This window comes from Colias philodice, chromosome 9 (genome assembly GCF_061535455.1).
Source record: "Colias philodice isolate Cphi_HAF_F1 chromosome 9, ilColPhil1 Martin Lab GWU primary, whole genome shotgun sequence".
Taxonomy (NCBI): domain Eukaryota; kingdom Metazoa; phylum Arthropoda; class Insecta; order Lepidoptera; family Pieridae; genus Colias; species Colias philodice.
Genome location: NC_143094.1, coordinates 4924324 through 4946895, shown reverse-complemented (window position 1 = coordinate 4946895; position 22572 = coordinate 4924324). Strand labels below are relative to the sequence as shown.

The following is a 22572-nucleotide window of genomic DNA, read 5'->3' as shown; positions in this document are numbered from 1 at the left end:
TTTTGCTTATCAATTTTTTATGAAGATTCACTGCTGAGAACGCGAAACGAGAATTTAGTAACTCTCTCCGTGAAAAGTGGCGCAATTCTTAAACATGCTCACTTTGCTCAAGTTATCGTACACTTTTTAGGGCTGATTTTTCAATACTTGGTTAAAATTTATTCGTCGAATAATGTATAAAACGACCATTTTAAAAACGTATTCTAATTGCCCGTATTTGACAGTTTACGTGTAATCGTGTACCTAATACTTTATTGGACGGATAAGTTTTATCCAAGCATTGAAAAATCGGCCCTTATAGGAATAAAATTACAGTTTCAATTGTATATGTGAATAATGAAAAAATAATGTACACTTTGAACTTGCTCCATTACAGTACATTTTTAAAAGTAACCATTTCATTCAGTAAAGCATTACGTTAAATCCTATCAATTAGAAGTTTATCAATTTAGAAATGCTTTGGCTCGAAATCCTTTCTAAATTGTCCTAATATTATAATATTATTAAAACGAAATCTTTCATTTTAAATTATATATCCTGAATATTGCGAACAATAAGAGTGATTTTTGCTAAAAGTTTAACACAGATAACAGTTCTTTAATATAACATACGTGTTCGCGTCGCTACCCACGCTTCCGCTCGGCGGCAATCAGGCCCGTGCATACGGCGCTCTGTCAATATGAAGGCGAGAGATTTCCCTGATAAACTTATCTAACATCCTCCCTTAACCCTTCCCCATCCCCCGTCTCTGAGCTTTTCTACAAACGGCACAATTTAAGATTTCAAAACATTATTCTCGCTTCGACTTACTTTACTTTTTGTAGCGTGCCAAATTGTCGTCCTTACATGTCATAAACATTTCCTTAATACCGAGTATCAGTGAAACTAGAGGCGAACCGATGATTTAAATTCGTTTAAGACTCGCTGCAATATTTTATCCTCTTATAAAAGTTGTCTATTTGGCCGACTGCCCGCAGTCCGCCGCAAGAATTTAAAGGAAACAGAAATTTCTGAGTAAGGAAACAAACGCAAAATCTTATAAAATGCAGTTAACGTCAACACACATGCGAACTGTTTCTGTAAATATACATTGTACTTCTACGAACTTGCTTTATTTTGTAGTTCCTGCAGCGCGCCACGCCCAACTATCTATAACAATATGTACATATTGATGCTCAAAGTTTCACTTTATAATTCTTCATACATATTTCATTAATGCATAATATATAATATGTAAATCGAATGTCTCCTCATTAGATAAGTAATGTTTCATCACATACATATACGCTTTTATTGTATTATTATTGTAATCGTCAATCTTCAAAGGGAAAATATTTCGGCGCACAAAGACTGGGAAAAATATAAAATGTGATTATTCCGTTACGTTACCCTATTTATATAAACATTAGCGCCGAATATTTGAACAATACTGACGGAGCACTCAATGTGTTTGCCCTTAACAACTGTCTTACATGTCAACATGTAGGTTCTCTTCAGCTCGAAAGCATTTCTTCGCAACAAATCGAGCGTAAATTTAATGACTGCTTTCAGAATCGTATTAATCCACATCAACTCCGCGATCGGCGAAGGTGATGGAACATGAAATGCCGTGTGAAAATGAATTAAATTCCTCATACACGGCCGGTAGAAGGAGTGGAATTTTAGGACGAGAAAGCATTAGTTCGTACGACATTAAGCCAGCGCCTACTGGAGCAAATCTTAAGTCCGCTCGGTTAAATCGCAATCTTTGCCGTGGCGGCGGCTCCGAATCAATCGATAGATCCGTAGGGCGCGTCTACCTAGCGGGGCTAAATACAATTTACCTTTGTTATTTTTCGTGTCATTAAACTGCGTCGCGATTTGGAACGCTCGATCGGGATTGCGAACTCCGATGCGAATTGTTTGTGAGCTTTTGTTTCCCACTCCGCTCACCGACGACGCGACATCAATTAACGTCGGGACCCAACTGAATTTTCTTCATGGCCGTTCCCATTATTATAGGTAGATTTTACGAAATCATTTTCCACTGCGGACTGCGGAGTATTCTGATCGAATTCTATTATTGTATTTCAATTCAATTCTATCGAATTCATCGTGCTAATAAAATTTGAGAGATAAATGCAGATTCAATGCAGTGAATTTCAATTAAATACTTTATGAAATATTATAAGTGCCAAAGTTGAATGAATTAATAAGTTTAGAATGAATTTTTTAACTTTTATGATCTTAAAGTTTCTTCTTTCAATACATTTATTATAAATTGAAAGTAAGAATACAAATGAAGCATCTTTGTCGAAATATTTTTTGTAAATAAAACTGTTTACACGAGTCTGTCCTTTCGAAAATGTGACCTCATTACTTGTTTTACAAAACATACAACATATACCTACTTTCCTTAATAATAAGATAATAAAGGTACTTTATGTTAATTTCAAATGTTTTACATTATTTAGTTGTGTGGTTTTAATTTCTTCGTTTTCAAAGTTTTTGTTTGCCATACTTGCAATAAAGATGTGAGCACGATACCTACATATAAGTAGAGATCTGAACTTCAAACTCGGGCTACATGTTGATTATTCAAGCCTTATCTAGACATAAAACTTAGTGAAAAGACACTCAGAACAGCGTCGCACACTTGCAGCGTTAATGCGAAAGCACGTAGTTTCGTGTCTGCACAAAGTTGCGGGGAGTGCACACTGCTCAAAGTGCGCGAACGCCGCGCTAAAGCCTTCATTTGTCGGCTCGTGACGTCCGCGTGACAAATGTGGACGACTCTTTATGTACACACAAGCGAGGACGCGTCGCGATTATGCAGGGCTATGAAAAATGTATCTCGGGAGTTTTATTCCGTCTGACGAGCGGTTTTAAACGTTACAATTTATCATACAGCACCGATGTCACATTATCTACACTTTAAACCATTTTGATGAGAAAAACATCGGTTGTTTCCATAAGAACATGTCATCCTCAAATTGATTATGGCTTTTGTTCGGGGCAATATTAAAATATGGTATAAAGGAAAATATCATGTTAGACGTACGTAATATTATGTGCTTCTTGGAACGCGGTATTGATCGAGTAATAATAACTCGTTTTAATAATATTTTATTGAAAATTTCTAGTAATAAGATGATGATATCGAAGAAAATTGTATGGTAAAATAAAATGATATTCAGAGAATTTAGTATGAACAAGAGCTGTGTTCCTCTCAATAAGGTTGTATGCTGTAGCGAAATTACCATTGCAAGGGATTGGGGTTAGCATTGATTGGGTAATTTATACTTGCCCCCGAGCCTCCCTCGGAAAGGGGAACAAGCAATGAAGAGGGCCATAGCGTTCGTTAAAATTGCTTAATGAAACGATTAAGCGCCAGGTTTCATTACAGGCTACTTTTATATAAGAAGTAGGTACATCAAAATTGTAAATGATTCCTCCGTTTACGAGAAACAAAGGCAACAAATTCAGCATAAACAATTATTTCAGTCGCCATAATATCATACCGTTCTGTGTAATAAGTATAATAAGCTACTTGACTTGGTAAAGCATATTAAAATTCAATTTGAGACTCCGTCCGCGAAGCATAACGGATTGTCAACCGATTCCGTCGCCCCTCTTTTCTTACATAATTTTGCAATTCACCCATTCAGTAATTATATTTGTTCGAGACTGACGAGAATTATTTTAATATTTAACACTTCATCAAAATCTTAATTATAATAATTTCTTTGACTTGACACGATTTTATTACTGTGAGCATCTTTTGTTTTGTACTTTGCGGTTTTAACTCGTTACTATTTAATTTTCTATACAAATGTTATACTCACTGAACTTACTTCATAAACTTAGCGTGTGTTTATTTCTTAATTATAGTCGAAGTATAACAATGTAAGGTTACATCGTAGTCGTTTGCAACAATATTTTCGGTGAAACTTGCTACATCACGTTTTATAGACATCATTACACATTCTGTACGCAAATAAGTACATATAACTTTTTATTGTTCTAGGTGGAATGCAAAAAGGCACAACCGAAAGAAGTAATGCTTCCAGCGAATCTGGCGAAGACGAGAGCCGCCGGACGTGGCGCCTACGGTGAGTTGCTAAGTAGCGCAGTGGCAGCCGGTGGCGTCAGATATGCTCCCTATCCTGTGCATGCGCCGGCGCAAATTCTAGTCGCTGGCGCCGGTGTAGGGACAGGCTCTGCGCACGCAACTATGTATCGTCGGGCTCTCGCCGCCCTGCGACCGACCCCGCGGCCTCCCCGCCCCACCATCACGCCGCTCACCATCCCGCCTCTAGCCTACTCCGTGTCGGAGCTCCTGGGGGCTCACGCTCTCGACCTCCAAACCATATACTCCCCCCTCGCCGCCTCCACGCTCCCGACTCCTCTGCCTCTCTGATCCGCGATCCTTTTCCAGCAGCAGCCACATCATCCCTTCTAACATTTGAACATTTTTTAATTTGCTCCGAAATCTTCTATTTCATATTTTGCACTCTATCCTATCCATTCCTATATCTTCTAACATTCCTATTCTTCCTTGAAAAGTCTTACACTTAATGTACTTAAGCGATAAACGATATACGAAGTGTCTTATTTTTAGTAATTGCAATTAGAAAAATCAGTTAGTTAGCAGATTTTTGACATATGTACCGAGAATATCTAGACAGAGCATAGCCAGTTTTACTGTAAAATTTTATACAAATACTTTTTATAAAATAGTAGAATGAAAAACTTGAACAATTTTACGTAGGGTGATAGAAAAGAAATATTTTTCTACCAGGTAGTAGGTGCTTTAATGTCATTTGATTTACGAATAGATAGATGAAATAGAAGTGGGCCTGGTTTTTCTAATTTCCGAGTAGCTTTTCGTAGGGAAAATCAAATAAGAGCCTAATGGTTCTGCTGAGCCTTGCCACTTTTGCTACATTTCCATCCATATTATACAACTTAATCACGTTAGAAAACAAAATTTCTAGTTACATTATGGATTGCGGCTGATTCGATGAGATGTTCTGAAATGATATTTTCTTAAATAATATTTATATTCTTTAGCATTTTTCTATGAATAGCTTTACAACTTGATGTCGGCTTTTCAAAAATGTTATCATTGGAAGAAAAGAGGTATTTGTGAACAGTCGATGTTACATAAGAGTTTTGTGAAATAACTAGTGTTATAATATTAATTATTTAAGTATAATTTATATTAGGTTTGAATAGTTTGAGGACGTCTAATGTCATGTATTTTTAGTATTTTAGTTATATTATTTTTTTTAATTATTATTGACTTAATTACAAGTTACCATTTGTTTCTATTAGTTGTTATTTAGTTTGTATTCCCTATTTTTTAATTCCAGTATTTGTTTTATTGTTTGATATTTAAGTGTTGATTGTACTTTCTTTTTGTATCTATCAAAAGTAGTACTCGTACACTAATAGTATTAATAATTGTATTAACTTATAATGTAGGAATTTTCCGGTAGTGTATAGATATTAATAAATATCATTTCTTGAATATTTTAAAAACGTCTGTTTGTTTAACATGTTTAGCATTAGACTAACAATTTGTAGAATAGATTAACGTTTTTGATATAAATTATAATATTCATCTCTGGTGATTAAACTAACATACCCCATTAAGGTCATTCTAGCTATTGGTATAATTGTAGAGTATTAGTGATGTTGAATGCTATTTGTTATTATCTAAGTGCGTAATCGATTATTTCAATGACCGTTTTCGCCAAGCAAAATAGTGTCTCCCGGCACATATTTTATAATTATAATCTCCACTTTTGTCACGGAAAATTATATTTAACTTAAAGTATAAGAATCGATCAATTTATGTAAATGTTTTTACATTTCTAGATTTCATGTGGTCATTGGGTGCTCTTCCTGACGGTAAGTTTACTATTCTCATATTATTTATTCAATTTTAGCTATTCGTGCACTTCAAACCGTTTCTAATGCCGAAATGTATGTTATGATATCTAACCAAACCATGATTCGATCATATTCGAACTAATTGAGTAAACCGCGATTGAAACGCGGTTACTAATTTGACATTTCGCTGTAAAGTAATAGGAACATTGGTATCCTAATAAATGGATTACCTAGATGCGACACGTCGAGGTGTGCATGAGTGATGCATCACGGGGCCTGACAGATACACTATTTTGATTGGCAATAATATGATGAACGATCCGGTGCGGTAATTATATCATCCTCGATGACGTTTCGCCCATCCGTCATTTAAATATTTTTACCGGACGTAGTAAAGCCAATTCTACAAAAATCTCGAACGCTTTAAAATTTTGTAAATGTAGTTTGATTATTTGGTACCTATAGTATAGTATCATTAGATGTATCTTCTAGAAATATCAGTAAAATGGAATGTCTTTAGAGTATGAGGTCATCGTGATACACTTATAGTGCGCTACATTAAGCGATGTTTACAGTATAATCTGCTCTGGACAATGTCCAAAGCGATGTCGTAGCAAACGTTCGAAACATACCTTAATTTGATGGTTCTATTTTAGAATGGGGCCATTAGGACACGTGTCATTAACGCCTGTTTTTACACACCAGACGCCCAGTATTGACATGTTTTAAAATTAACATCAAATGGAAGCATGCAATGGAATCTTGTTTGATTTAAAAGAGTTACGTAACTGAGGTGTATTCGTTTGTTTCGCAGGTTTTCCCGCAGCATACGCCGCCTACGCGGCAGGACGTAGCTATTCGGGCTATCCTAGCTTCGGGCTACCATATCCTGCAGGTAATCCCCTGGCGAGCTTGCACCACCAACTCTCCGGCAATCACTACCACCACTTGGCGACACTCCTGCCATACCACCCGCTCGAGCTCAGTGGGGTCTACAACGTACACGCAATGCATCTGTGAACTCGCGCTGCCGACACTGCATTCCACTAACAGCTAACGATTCTCGAACGGCACTAACGCTTGATCTAACCCAGCCGACTTAAAAACGCATACGCTTCGTTTTATCTGTAACTCGGGTGACAATGTCCCAACTTCCCATTTCACTAACTCGCGCCGAGCAAAGGCAAAAGTTCGTGTGAACTCTAACAACTTACCTAACAAGTTAACACCTCTAACAATGACTGAGCCATCTAGATAAATCTGCCACGCCGTCAATTACAAAACGTCCAACTTTTGAGAAATGCTATTTATTGTTTATCTTCAAAGTATTGTGGTTTCGATCCGGCCAAATGCCTCGCTCTGTGTTTGCAGACGATTTGCGCTAACGATTGTCAAATGGTATGCGTCACACGAACACAAGAGACCAAACAGCGTCCGCTCGACCCGTCCCTCTCGGCTCGCCCCGATCGGACGAGCTCTCGTGCTAGCCCACTCCTCATTAACAGCGAAAGCTTTTAAAAAAGATTTAAACGGATTTCAACAAAAGTACAGAAAAGTTACGTCCCTTTTGTGGTTACGTCTATGTAAATCCCGGGACAGACGAAAAGAATTTTTATCTAATTAAAAGTAGACGCGGAGAGCTTTTAGTCGATCCACTAAAGAATAGCCGAATGTAAATTTTGTAGCTTTATTATACAACAGATTCAGTTTATTTAACCTAATGAAAAACTAACGAAAATATAGGCGTTTGAACCGAGAATTGCGTACCTACTGCCTAATCGGCGAAACCCGGAGCGGAGCAGCTGCACAAATACTCGTATTTGTCAATACTACGTGATCGTGCCTGAACAGCTTGTTTTATTTCGTAATTGAACTAACTTTTGGCTTTGTGGAACCATGAAACATATCTACACGAAATCTTTGAAACATAAGCGCCGAAATAATATTTACTGACCCTATTAGTCATTAATCAAATAACAATTGATGTTATCGGCAAGTCAGTCTAGTTGTAGGTCCGTTTATACTTAGATAATATCATTGAGTAGATGGTAGGAGTAGTTAGTCATAAAGTTTCCTCTCTATATTAGATAATTAAATATAGTTAGCAATTTACATTATATCGTCGAATAACGATAATAATCATCTTCTTAGCATGTTGTAGAGAGTAGCTAGCATTTTAATAGGATTGACTGAACACAATTATGCCTTTTTCTTTTGAGACACTAATAAAAGTCTAATTATAATCACTCACTATATTATAATTTTCTTTCCGTCGTAATTCATGTCAGTTTAATTGAAATAATAACGTAAATTTAATAACGTGTCATTTATCCTTGTCAAAGTTGTCAATATTGTATTTATGAATAAATACAAGTTATACTTAGTGAGGTAACATAAAATATTAATAATGGTTAACGATACATTCACCCGTGTCAATATGAATGACACATTTACAGCTGCCGTAATGGGCATACTTAAATAATGTAATTTTGTCCGGTTGTACCGTGTACGGTGTTTTGTGTTCAGTCAGCACATGCGTTATTTATCTAAGTAATACGTTAATAATATAAATCTTCTTCATATAGACCGTTAAGAGCTGACATCACAGTAAGTAGATATCTAGAACATAGGTATTAATTTCTAAATAATTACTCAGTTTAGAGGATGAGTAGGAATCAATCAAATTTTTAGATTTATTTTTCGTAGCGAAGTAAAATTATTATATAGAATTAGTTTAGATTATTTTTGTTCGTTTTATTGATAAAAATACTATAATCGAGCTTGAAAGTGTTATTTTAATACCTTTATTATATATTCGCTATAATTGTATTGTATATTTACGTAAATGTAAATACCTACTTTGTTTTAAAGTTATTTCTCTATTATATTTTAATATATTTACACTGCTTAAGCGATAATGTTACATTAATATTTATTGTTGTTGTTATGTAATATTTTTGGATGCAACTATTTTACGCTACACTCCTCGTGTTAATGTTATAAAATGGTTCAGTGTTTTTAAAATTAATGAATAACGTTTCTCCATTGGCGCAATATATCAAAGGGATAATCAACGATTGATGATAAGCCGTTGCTTTATCGCCACGCCTCGCATACTTTATTTTTCAAAATCTTTAAAGGTTTTTTAATAAACTGTACTTTGGCATACTTATTCATCATGATATCGCCGAATGTGCGACCGTCCTAATCGCCATCCTCTAAACTAAGCATACATTTTGTAATATTTAATCGTATCATTAAATTAATAATGTGTGGCCACCGTTATAAACGATATTGATACTTTAAGGTTCTTATTAAATAAATTATGATATAATTAGAATATTTGCATTCACTCTCTTAAGCATATCTTTCAAAATTTACACCTCTTTTACGTTGTAGGCGTCCTAAAATAATCAGTATAATTTATTAAATATTTAAGTATATACCCATACTATCGAGATTATAATAACATGTGCTACGTTCCCCTTCCTGCATTGTGGTTGTGCGTGATACAGATAGGAGTTTGGCTTATTACGAAAAGAGTAGTCAATAAGTGCGTGCTAAAAGTTAAATAACCCCAAGTAGAAACCAGGAATTAAAGTTTTCCCATAATCATTCGATGAGTAGAACCGTGGGATGTTCAACATCTGCACATTTTTGAATAGTAATACAATTTTGCTTTACTTTCCACGACTCTTGTAATTTAGAACGTAAACTCGACGTAACGAAGGCACTTTTTGACATACTTTTGAGTTTCATTTTAATTTGAGCGCCGCGGTTCTGCCCGAGTCCTTTCTAGTTCCGTGGCGGGCTTTGTAGCTGTTTTATTTTGTTGCCGCAGGTTTAGTGGGAGTTATACCACCGGAAAGTCGTCTGTTGGTCGGTGTGGAGTATGTAAACCCGAACGGGCTCGGACAGGGCTCATAGGTCGCTCGGCGACGGACCTCGCGCCACGAGCGGCCTCGGCGCGCCTCAGCTAAACCGATACGTTACCCGGAAACCCAATAACGACCCCTGATATCTCTTTGATAAATAAATTATATTCCATCTCAAATACCTTTTAGTATCACGCCTTCCCCTATCGAATCGAAGCTAAGGAATGCAATGTCGTAAGCACGGTATATGAACCGATAATGCACCGCGATTTCGCAGATGTCTCGTGCCAATCGCCCGGCTAGGTTTGCCCCTATAGCTCGATCGAATTTTAATAAAATAAAATTATTAACTAACAAAAGCGGTATCCCTCAGGAAGCAAACCAATGTTCGATTTAGGCATCGTTCGTATTGCACAAGTATTTCATATTTATATTGTAATCCATGTGTCAAATTTTTAATGTATTAAATACTAAGTCAACGATATTGTTCTAATCGCTGTTTCGACATATCGTCTTACTAATCTTAAGGTACTTATTATACTATTGTGAAGCCGCTCTATTTTAAAAATAAAGGAATTTGCCAATGTATAAGCAAAATGTCTTGTATTACTATCCAATCTCTTAACCAATCAAAACTAGCTAGAAGAGAAAGTTTAAAAGGAGAGGGCTAGCGTATGAAACATGTTCAATGCTTAATTCAAGAATTCTGTTTATTTTCTGACTCATCTAAAGAGGCGGCGCCTTCCACTGAGCCGGTAAGGGAATGCGCATTCGAAATAAGTGCAGGATTTTAAGATAATCTGAAAGTAAGAAGGTCGCTCGTAGCATACATATGCGCTGTCGTCGGTGGGGGAGGCATGTAAGACCGCGGGCACGCCGCACGCCGCCGCATCTTCGGGATTCCTCGCATTCAACACGCTCGCCCTCAGAATGCAGCCCGCGACCGAACACAACTACTTTACATAGTTTCTCGTTAACCATACACTCTGTCACTAAATAACCTCAACTTTTAAATAAATACGAACTTGGATAACCGAATTATAAAATTTCACAAGACAATTTTAAAATGAAGGGTGTACTTCAGAGTTATAAAAGGCGGTTTAATTAAAACAATAACGGGGTTAGTCGGAGTGTGCCCGAGTCTTGCGTATCATGCCAACTCCAATTTTAATTTAAGATACGTGAGGGTTAAAATGTGTAGTGACATACATTAGTGCTTGTTGTAGGTCGACACGTATTAAGATTTATCTTTATATCTCGATGATATTGTCTTCTAGAATTTCTTATACGATAGAATATAGTTAGATAGATTTTAGAAATTAAGTGCTCATTGGATGGGTCAGATATATTTACTATTTAGAAAATTTTAAATGTATATAGATATATTTAAAATACGCTAGCTTAGCTCGAATATTCATGTAAACTGTTGTTAATTACTTATCTTAAAATGTTTGTATCGAAGATTCCTACAATTTATTCATGAACTTATCTCTTCTAGTCTATAAAAATACGTGTATAATAATTGTGATTCACGTTAATGTGATTACAATTAAAGGTCAATATCAGTTTGATATTGCCACTCCGTTTTGAATTCAGACGGTAGATGTATTTGACGTTTTCGAATGGAAAACGGAAAGTAAAGTGTTGAATCCAAGAAAAACAGCAGTTTGGTGAATGGAGTGTGCCGTCCACGACAGTCCTAGGGCGAGTAATATTTACTTTGAACATCTAAAGTTTGATCAGTACCACGTTGAAGATAGAATAGTGTAGGCAACATTTGTGCGTAAAATGTGTGAACAGTATTACGTGTAGAACGAAATAGCGTTTGAGAACAAAATTGAAATTAGAACAGCTTAGCAAATAATTTTAGACATTATAGTATTAGAGCGTGAAAAGATATTTAAGTAAGAAATTGTAGACAATCTGGCAATTATAATATTTGACTAGCGGATTTTCTGAATAGACTAGACTTAGACGTTTTAAGTCGTGTCAGGCAGTTTCCTTTCAAATTAGTAGAGCTTACGTTTAGCGTGATTTTCGTGAGTTTCTGTGGAGGATTTGTATAATTAAATACCGCTTAAAACTTATCTTTTAGCAAGTAGAAGTGGACAAATGAAGTTATTGGTGGTGCAAACTCATTTTATAGTGGTACAATTGTTTAGATATAAGCCATAGAATAGTCTTAATATAATATTAAATTATTGTGCTTTAGGCATAATATTATGTAAAATAGGCTGGAGTTTCATTAAAATTGTTATTCTGGTTTTAAAGCTGTTAGAATAAGTAGTCATTTATAATTTCATAATAATCATAGAATAGAATAATTTTGACATAATCAAATTTTTGTAGTTTATTTGTAGTCAAAAAGCGGCATTTCCGCAAGTAAAAATATATAAAATTTGGGTAGACATGTTTTCGTAATTTGTAAATTTTTCGTATTTGTAGATATTTTCTGAAAGTTTTATGCCTTTATTGGTGTGTGATTCATAATACTTCGTTTCGCTTTTACAATGTGGCTTTTAATGTTTTAACGTTTTATTCTATGACTGAACCATTGCATGCGATTAACCAGCACGTCGAAACAACATAGTTTACTAACTCCATCGATCGCAGTAGCGAATCCTATAACACTCGCACGTGACTCGACTCATAACAAATATCATTTGACGAATAAAATCGGAAGATAAACGAACAGTCGTTCTAAGCAGCATTATAATTCGATTAACCGGCAACTGAGATAAATCCCATCGGCCAAAAACATTCAGAATCGGAACACGACCCCGTATCATCTTCACAGGGAGGGAAGTTATTGATGGCACCTATTAAAAATACGTTTTCTATACCGCGTGCGAGGGCAGATCTCACGTAAAAGCTAAAATAAAACATTTCAATCTCGAAGTGAGAAATGAAGTATGGGTATTACGCAGATGAGATATGTGACTCTACAACTTTTGAATACGTAAATAATGTTTCCCTCCTAACTGCTGTAAATATTGTATGTTTGCATGCCATTCAGTTTTGTTATTTATTAAAGTTTTTGGGAACGAATATTCATCTATATTTTTTACAATCATATCAAAAGTTATACTGCGATATTTTTATGACTGTGGCTATATAAAAGCAGTTATTTATTCATTTTCATTAGTACCTACATCATAAAGTGCATGAGCAAACTTTCACAGGACTTATTTTGAAATTGTTATATAACAATAAGTACCTACAAGCCCAACATTGTTACAAGAATAGCATACTCCTTTAAGCCAAAAATATATGAAGTAGCTCGCGCATAGCTCATAAAATGATGTCAGATTTATCAAACACGAGTACCGTTCCAAATAAAAAGGCATGCGTAATATACTCATAGCATCTTTGGGGTGAGTTTTACTGAGTACGCTCAGTGAATATTTTGCACGGCCGTCATCCCACTTGTGAAGAAGAATTATTAAGTTTCCTCGAACTCCGCAATTATGAAAGTTCGAATAGCTCTCGCAAGACGGCCTCTGAATTTATAGATGAATGTGTGCTACCCGAGAGGTGAGAGGCTTACTTGGGGTGCGAATCACCTCGTACCTCTATAAAGTCCCTACGAGTTCGCACCTAAGCCAATAAAACTGGAAATTGGCGCTGTTATCTCGAAAGTTCGTTTCCAATTTAAGGCCCTGATCAATCTTTATCAAATGTAAGAAAGATTTAAGGCTGTATCGCGATGTTTACTAGTCTAATTAACATAACATTGAGCGAGTTTATAGTTGTTAAAGATCCAAGAAACTTGGGATAACGCATAAATTACACTTGTAACGTGGGTATAACATGAGTAAATTAAACCTACAAGGGACTGGTGCAAAGTTTACGCCCGATACAGATATGACTGATGTAGATAACACTCGGAAGAGTAAAATGTTTGGGCCAAATTAATTGTAGTTGTCAAAGTACCTCATACCCTTACATATTACGCGTCGACCGTCTTTTTTATGATACAATTACGGCATATATTACGTACAGTAATTATACATGTAATGGGACATTATTTAACCAACATAATTTCGTAGTAATTTCGATAATACTGAAGGTAAAAGAAATAACAATGAAACTATTATGTAGCTCGAGATTTCGTGAAAATAAGGAAGAATAGTCTCTAGTGGAAAGACGTTAAACTTAAGCTATTAATAGCCTTCAAAACTTAAATAGCCTGTACACTGCAACGTAATGTTATTAAAATGTGTCAGCATTTTAGCGTAGAGCGAATGGAGCGCGGCCGCGGACGCGGTACGTCGCCCTGCGCCCCGCGCCCGACTGCCCGCCGCGCCATCTATCATTCATCCTCCATTACTTATATTGTGCTTTTTTGCAAAGTCACTCGCAGGCCGGTAATCACCTGGTGCGGACCTCCATTTTTCACACTAAATCATAACTCGCGCATCTGTCAAAATAAAATTTGTCGTACAAGCCAATAGAGCTAATAGCGACCGTATGAGTGGGCACAATTCGAATACGGAGCCGTTTTCACACACGTTTACAGTCTATAATTTTGATGTTTATTTCACGTAAGTGGTGGTATATAAAATTGTGCGTAACGGCGCGATAACACGAACGATGCGAGTGCGAATGCGAGCGGAGCCTCGCTACGTGCATGGTATGCTAATGCCTCTATTCAATAAGCAGACTGAGCGAGAATTCACGTCAAATAATTTACTGGATATCTTGTAAAAGTTTTTTTCCTTCTGTGATTTATATTCGCGAAACTTCGACCTCTCTTTTTCATTTGAATGCACGTGAAATACTAACACAATATTTTTCCCCGACATAATCTTAGCTCGGGGATCCGTTGTCCTCATTTGTCTCAAATGGCTAAATTATTCATGCATTTACGCGTGCTTTCCGCGTCGAATAAGTGCGGAATCTTCTGGTTAAGGACTCGGAGTTTTAGGATAGAGAGCATGACGGTTGATGGTTCAGTCATAGATGTGTGTTACAAGAGTGTACGTTCCTCTCGTGGAGAGTATGCGAACCGTGTATATGTTTGCAGTGGACCTGACCAACGGCCAACTCACACCGAATAACAACACACCGCTCCTCGCGCAAGCGCTCTCAGGTGAGGTCGCTAGCATACTTCACATATTTACCACACATATTACCAACACACTATGGCTTTGCTACAAATTGTATTTATTTTGTTTCTTGATGGTGCCTTCGCATAGTGTTTGAAGCTTGGTATAATGGGTTCTAAGTCCGAGTGTCTGCAGTTGTTTGTAGTTACGTCTCTGTAGGTACACTTATAAATCCAGTCACACAAAATCCACATTCATCGTATATTTATCATGTATTTTGGTGTTTATCATAATATTTAAATTTACTTCGTGTTGCTTTATGTGTTATGTGTTTTATTAATAATACTAACCCCCATTATGCACGTCCTAAGTCTAAAATAATACCTTTGCCAAAATTTAAACAAATTGAAAACTTTTATACATGTGAACATGTCATGTTACCCTGAAAATCTGTAACTTCAAAAAAATGCGTAACAACATGCGTTGCACAAAACAGATGCGCAAGATTCGATGATCTTATCATTTCTTATAGAGCGAACTGTAAAAAAAAAACTTTTAAGCGCTCATACTTACTCAGTTACCTACGCAGGCATAATTTTCACTATGCGTACGCGCAGCAACGTCCCCACCTCCAAATTTTCTAAACACTAATGTCCAAATTATCTGCCTAGTGATGAACAACTACCAAGCGGCAGCGGCCGGCTTCGGACCTCCAGCGTCGCCGCACACGGCCGGCGGCAGAGCGGGGTTTCCCGCCGCTAGCTCGCCGGGCCCGGCCCTGGACGTGTACGGCTCCGCAGCAGACAGCGTCGGCTACGTGCAGGCCGCCAGCCCCCAGCCCTCTGGATTCCCAGCCATCGCTGTAAGCCGCGCGCCCCTTAACTACACCCCGGTAAGAAATCAGGAACCATATGATAACCAAATGATGTTGTAAAATTAAGCATTAACTGAACTGGGGTAGATTTAAAGTAAACGGTACTATTGTTCTTCGATGATCCTATGTATAACTTTTCTCCACTGTATATTCTACTCAATATACAACGTAATGAGAAAATAAGAAACTGAACACCGTTACATAAATATATTGTACTCGTATAACTATCATAGATTTAACAGTATATACCATATCGTGCCTCTCTACTCGAACAAGGAATAAGATAACTTTTATCCTTATTTTGCTCGTGATAAATGGGATAAAGTTATTAACTTTCGATTACAACTTTTTTCATTTATAACGTTATGTTCAAAAATGCCTATTTCAGTGAGGTTCAAATAAAAGCAATTCATAAAATTGTCCCTGTACAAAGTTTCAACTGTCACAAAATTCAAATTAATGTTTGTTCTGTTTTGTTTTTCTTTCGGCAACTTTTGATTCGCACTGAAAGGTGTTGAAATTTATTTGTTAAAAGAGAAGATAACATTGTCCGGCGTTAAAATTGCACACAAAATATTAATTGAAATAGGTTTTACGATATAACGTTCAGAACATTTAGGAGGCGAGCTCCGCAGACGCAATTAACAGCCGTCGACACTAAAATTTTAGCAAGACGTTCCAATCTCATTATGGAAGCGATCTTCCTTGTCGCTCTTAAGGCATAATCACCATAAGTTAGCGAGGAAGTGAAGCGTGAGAGATGTGATTATAAAGTGTTCCGAAATATAAGCGTGCGAGCGATGGCGGCGCAATCTACGCGGTGCATTGCCGCGGCTAATGGCTTTTTAAAACTGCGACCGCGCTCCATAACTGCTTCCAAGCGACGCCATCAGTCTTCATTGCTTGTCGACGCCAACACCGCGCTCCCGAGATCTTAACTCTTCACGTCCTATCTTGAGACATTTTTCAAAACGCTTTAAAGCTTCTATTCGTTTACATAATGTGAACATTAAGTCGGGAGTAAAGGAATTCGTATTTAAATTCATTTTACGTACCTATCCTTGCACCGATTTGTTGGAATACAATAGACATTAAGAGTTTTTAGAAGAACAAAGCATTACAATGTAGATACAGTGATTTAAAATAGCTTTAACAATTTATAAAAATCTGCATATTGATCGGATAGTACTGAACTATAAATGAAGTTGACGGTCGAAAGCCGACGCATATGGTTCTCGGTGTAAAACGGTCTTATTAGGTAACGAGTATGCCCCCACGGGCAATAACCATAAATCAAGGAGAACAAGCGGCGTAATTACCGTGGCCGAGCGGTCGCGGGCCGCTCTAACTGATCGCTGTTTTTATTTTGTTGGCCGGCGAGCCGCTACCGCTTCATACACTACGAACACCAAACTGAATACCTTTAAATCTGCCCCTGGAGAGGTTAACAACCAATCGATCGCTTTACACTCCCATTCAATTACTTCATCCGAACTTCGAAAATTAAAATGGAAAGCTTCATATAGCGGTTAGAACGTTTTATTTTCTCGATGTGCTCGATGACTAAAATTATTTTTCCTCATTACAGGGACCCCTGATTCCTGCGGCTTTCACCAACGGTTATCATTGAAAGTGTAATAGCACAAATATTTACGTGAGTATTTTAAATGTATCTCGTTTCGCATAATTAAAATGTCGTTACGTGGAATAGCCTTTTAAAAGAACGAGCGTATGTAATTGTTGCCGCTGCAAATATGAACACTCGAGTGCTAATACTCGCGTTTTCACAAGCTGAGAATTAAGTCTAAAAGCACAGCGTTTATGTATTAAAATGTGCAATAGTTAAAATTGCTTACATATACTTAGGTATATGCTCGTAGTTTCATTTTAGCAGATTTATAAAAGAAAAACAGTCTCTCGTTGGTAAATGTTGTATAAAGTGTATTATGTCAGTGATTAAGAAAACTGCTTTGAATACATAATAGAACAGTAGAACAGTTATTAAAACTCAGACTTTTAAATTAATAAATTATGTACTGGCATATCTTATAGAGAGTTTTTTTTTAAGTTAAAATTTTAAAAAAATATTGCCAAATACAGAAAAAACTCATCAAAGCTGTTCTTTTGATTACTGCCGCCCAAAAGCGATAGCTTTGCCTGCTTTTGGCCTACCATGTATTAAGAGCTTACAACAAAATAATTAAGGTGTAGGATAGCAGGAGTCATAGTAACAGGCGGATATTTGCGCACAGGTGGCGAGCGGCGTGGCGGCGCGTCTCGTGGCGAACCAGCTGTCAGCCGAGCCTGCATCCCCGCCGTCTCCTCGCCGCAAGCGCCGCGGCCGCGCGCCGTACGCGGACGTCGCGCCACGCGCCACAACGGCGACGGTGATCCAATCCGTCCGGCCACCGCGCGGACCGATCCGTCGACCGCGGCATCTCAATCTCATACCCAACTCTCCACTCCGACCCCCTCCCCCTCCCGATCCATATCCCCCTCCGCTAACCCCGGCCCCCGACCCCTCCGCACCCACGCCCCTCGACACACCCTATTGTAAATAATCTACTTTTTGTCGTGTGAACGAGAGATAGTTTATCGATTAAACAGGTATTTTTTCAAAAAATTCTCGCTTCGACTGTATCGTAGATGTGTTGTCAATAAATAATTAAACTAAAAAATACATTTCATAAGATAAAAGCATCTAGACGGTTTAATTGCAGGGAGGTGTATCTTTAAATATTTTATTATTCATAGTTAAATTACAGTTAAGGTAACTTGCATGTCTATCCCTCGACGCGCGAGACTTTTAGTTCGTTAGATAGCGTAACTATCCATCGGCATGTACGATCCGTGCCTATCCTTCGAATTTGAATTTCGTGCTCTAACATTCTCTGTAGGAAGTTTACGATAACAATAAGATTTTCAGTGTTTATAGGGTTTCGGGCAGAGTTCGGCGCGTATCTGTAATAGCAATAATGTAACCCTTTCTCCGTGTTCCGCGTGAAGAATTGACTTGGTAGATAGCGGTATAGGTCGGTAAGGACGATCTGGGGCTCCGGGCGAGTCGCCGAGGCGCGGCTCCGCTCGCCGCCCGCGCCATGCCGGCCGGAGACAATAACGCGCACGCCGCGCCGCCACCATCCTCGCTCGTCCACCGACACATATTTTATTCTATTTTTAATAATAAATTCAAATATTAAAGTAATTACTATACTACTATATTGCGCATATTTTATCTATAAATGTAATTATTTTCGCCTAATTCGAATTGTATAAAATCACCTCTTTGCATCGATGTTCTGTTTTGTAGCTGAAGTTTCTCGATTACTTCCCTATAAGACTACGTTAGTTATTCGTATACATACTATTTCTTATATTATGTATTATGATATAAAATTTTATCCTAAGGATAACATCATCATTTTACGATTCATAAGGAAGTTTGAGAAGCTAAGTCGAAACATTTCGATATATATCTCTCATCTCGTTAAGATAATAATTCGTTTCTATCTTGTACCTTTGAATGTAGGCATTGTAATTATAATGAATACGATTTTGTGCATTACGTAATTAATATTTCATTATTTCTTACCATTGTATTAACCTTAATGTAAGAACCACTGTTGAAATTATTCACAACTCCGCTACGTGGCGGGGTCACTTCGTACTTAGATCTATTTCAAGTTTTAATCAAGTATAAACGATAAATTTTCGAACATAAAATGCATCATACTTTCGCAATATAGACAATGTAATAAAATAAAGACAGGTATTTTAAGAAACATCAAAACGATCAGAGTCGTGGTAATAGAGTAAAATATGAAGTCAATTCATTAATACATATTCGTTAGGACATATTCGATGACCACTGTCTATACGGCAACAGCACAGGGCGGCGTGCGCACGCGCCGGTACCGCCCGCCCCGGGCAGACCGCGCGTGCGTGTGCGCCCGTCTCGACACATGAGCACTCGGTTGCAATCATTCGTTATTTATTATTATTACTCATTACATCAATTACATTAATATTATAATAAATTTAGATATTAAATTTTAGGTAATAATAATGAACAATCTTTTAAATGCTATTATTATATAAATACGTTATAAATATAAATGTTTCCTGTTACAAAATATTGAAAATGATACGAAATTAATCAATATTCTTTTTAAAGGTAATTTATTATTATTACTTATGGGTACGTAGTTAATTGAATAAAGGATGTTTAACGAGGCGCGCCGGCCGCGAGCGGCTCGGCGGCGCGCTCGCTTCGCGTTTTTGTTTGCAGACATGTTCGCTAGTCGCTCCACAGAACGTTGCGTGAGCTCGGAGCTCCGGCGCACGGCCCAGGCCAGCCTAGCTGTGTCGCCGATCAGGAAACGCGACCGCAATTATGTTGTTAATCGTTAGCTAGGAAATTGATAATAAAAACGAAGGTGTGAGTCTATTTATAGGACCGTCGGAAAACGATATCATACCAAACAAATTAACGTAATCATTTGTTTTATATTTACGGTGTTGTAGGTATTTAAGACATTTTTTCTTAGAATATTTAATTATTATGAATTATGATGAAATGTTATATTGTTAGGTCCGGGCCGGCGGCGGTGCGATGCGCGCGCTCCGTTCCACCGTCGGCTTTTTCATTCACTCTTTCATCCTCACTATAATTATATTTTCTTACCGACCTTTTTAATGTAGGAGAAGCGTACACGGCCGCTTATCCCCGTGCGAGTTCGAGTACAAACATACTTAATTATTATAGTGAGTGACGTTCGTTTCGCCCGTTCGTGAGAAGCCATCGGTTCGCCGCGATTGCACGAGACGATTTAAGACAAATACTATTGTATATACATAGATAGCCGCATGTAAAAAGACTTAGTCGATACCATCTGATCGATATTATTAGACTCATTCGAGCCGTAATCAGGATTAGCTTGACGAAGATATTAGTTTCATTATTTTTATCTTTCTTTAAGTTTTTGTAAGTTCCTTAGAGGTTAGATCGAGCACTGGTTATAACATTATTGCATTCGAGAATGGTTACCATATTGCAGTTGCGTCGAGAAAAGAGAGAGTGCTAATAATATTATGACCGGTGTGTAGAGCTAAATTGCCGCGGTTCGGCTTGCGAGTAATCTTCTGTGCCGAGATGAAATCCCTCTGTTGATTTGCTAAAACACCAAACATGTTTGATTACTCACAAACCCAACAACGACCGCTTCCTCTCGCTATTGACATTCGCGTTAGTTGATTTCTTTCAGTCGCCATTTTAGAGATGTGTTCTATATCAAAGTAAAGACTACGTAATAATAAATAAGCGAGATCTCAAATTAATTTTAAAAATTCTTTATGTGATTCTAATATCGTATAATATCCATCTATATATAAAATTAATTAAAAAGATAATTTATTCTATTTTGTATAATACCTTTCTACATTAATTTACACTCTACTTATATTGTTATTAAAGATAATAATTAATTTTAAAGGAATAAAGTGACAGACTGGTAATGTTCGTAGAGTCGCCGTGGCGGCCTTAGACAGTAGCTTTGCATACTCGGCAATGGCCAACTTAATGTTCAAGGACCAAACGTATAAAATATATTCGCGTAGAACCGGACGCGCATTGGCTCCACACGAACCGATTCAAACTGTTCGGTATCATTGCAGCATCAGAGCGTGTCTGTGAGAGTTGCGTTTGAGAATTAAAGGCGGGCTTAGGCGACGCGCGTTGTGACGTCACGGACCATCCGTGCCCGCTGACTTTGCGTCAATCGATTACGACGTCACGATCTTCAGCTGTATTGAACGACAAACACCCCTTCTTTAGATACTCTTAATTTAGTTATTTCAATTCATAGATAAATAATTTACTGACAAGAAAGGAATGCGAATCGATTCACAAGAAGTACGCGACACGCCTGTGGAAGGCGTCCGCGTCGGCCAGGGCGGCGCACGTGACGTCACGCCGCGCCACCGGCGCTCGCGCCTCTACCCCGGCATCCCTCCCCGCCCCGCGCAACGCCGCCCGCTTCATTTCGTTCTCGCGGTTACTTCTCGATTACGTGCTTCGCGTGCTGACTGATTTTCTATAGCAATAAAAATCAATTACCTAAGATTTTACATTAACGTAAATTTGGATTTATATACGTTCGAATTTGGTGTCATGTACATTTAAATTAGGAAAGAAGTTAATGATAGAGCGGAAGAGCCGCGCTCTCGTCGCGGTTCCGACGCGTTATTTTCGTCATTTCTTCGTGTATAGTATGTTACAATGAATCTGTATACAATATGGATATAAATCGTATGATGAATAAATTAGTTTTTATGGCATCTCTTTATTAATAATGATAATATCAAACATTTTGTAAAAAGCGGTGGGTATGTCCACCGCCCCGATTTCGTGCACCCGTGCACTTTAACTTATTGGAATATTACATTATTATAACGTACATAATACTATGAGATATATAATCATACAGCCTCTCGGGGCGCGCGTGTATGGCGATGTATGTATACACATTGTGCAATGTACATATACCTATTATAATACAATGATTTAAGACAAGGTTCACATCGTGCCGTGTGTATGTGGTAATAATAAATATAATATGGACATTGTTCAAACAATAATCAGTTGTTTTATTTATCCGTACCCCTTCCCCGCTCCTTTTCAGCTAGTATACAATACAACTATACGACAGTAATGATTATTTTGCTGTGTAATATGGAAGAGTATCAGTAAATTAATACACACATAATTTTATATCATACTACTTCATAATATTAGTATGAAAGTTACTAGTACGACTATGACTTAACTGAACCTATTTATTATTATCTGAATATTTATAAAAGAAAAATATTAAAAACATGACATTTGAATATGAATGAA

General features: G+C 37.3%; 1 protein-coding gene across 7 annotated transcripts in view; it reads left to right on the top strand.

The window, feature by feature from the left end:
- Positions 1 to 22310, top strand: part of Rbp6 (RNA-binding protein 6) — a 404056-nt gene extending 381746 nt beyond the window's left edge. For 5 of the 7 annotated variants that reach the window (XM_089699035.1, XM_089699036.1, XM_089699039.1 and 2 more), the window contains 7 exons: positions 4007 to 4091; positions 5863 to 5895; positions 6692 to 6772; positions 14779 to 14844; positions 15472 to 15692; positions 17263 to 17328; positions 17927 to 22310. In XM_089699035.1, coding sequence (XP_089555161.1) covers positions 4007 to 4091; positions 5863 to 5895; positions 6692 to 6772; positions 14779 to 14844; positions 15472 to 15692; positions 17263 to 17304 — 528 coding nt within the window. In that variant the 3' untranslated portion in view covers positions 17305 to 17328; positions 17927 to 22310. The remainder of the gene's footprint in view (positions 1 to 4006; positions 4092 to 5862; positions 5896 to 6691; positions 6773 to 14778; positions 14845 to 15471; positions 15693 to 17262; positions 17329 to 17926) is intronic. The other 2 variants (XM_089699037.1, XM_089699038.1) reach the window with 2 other exon arrangements.
- Positions 22311 to 22572: the final 262 nt, after the last annotated feature.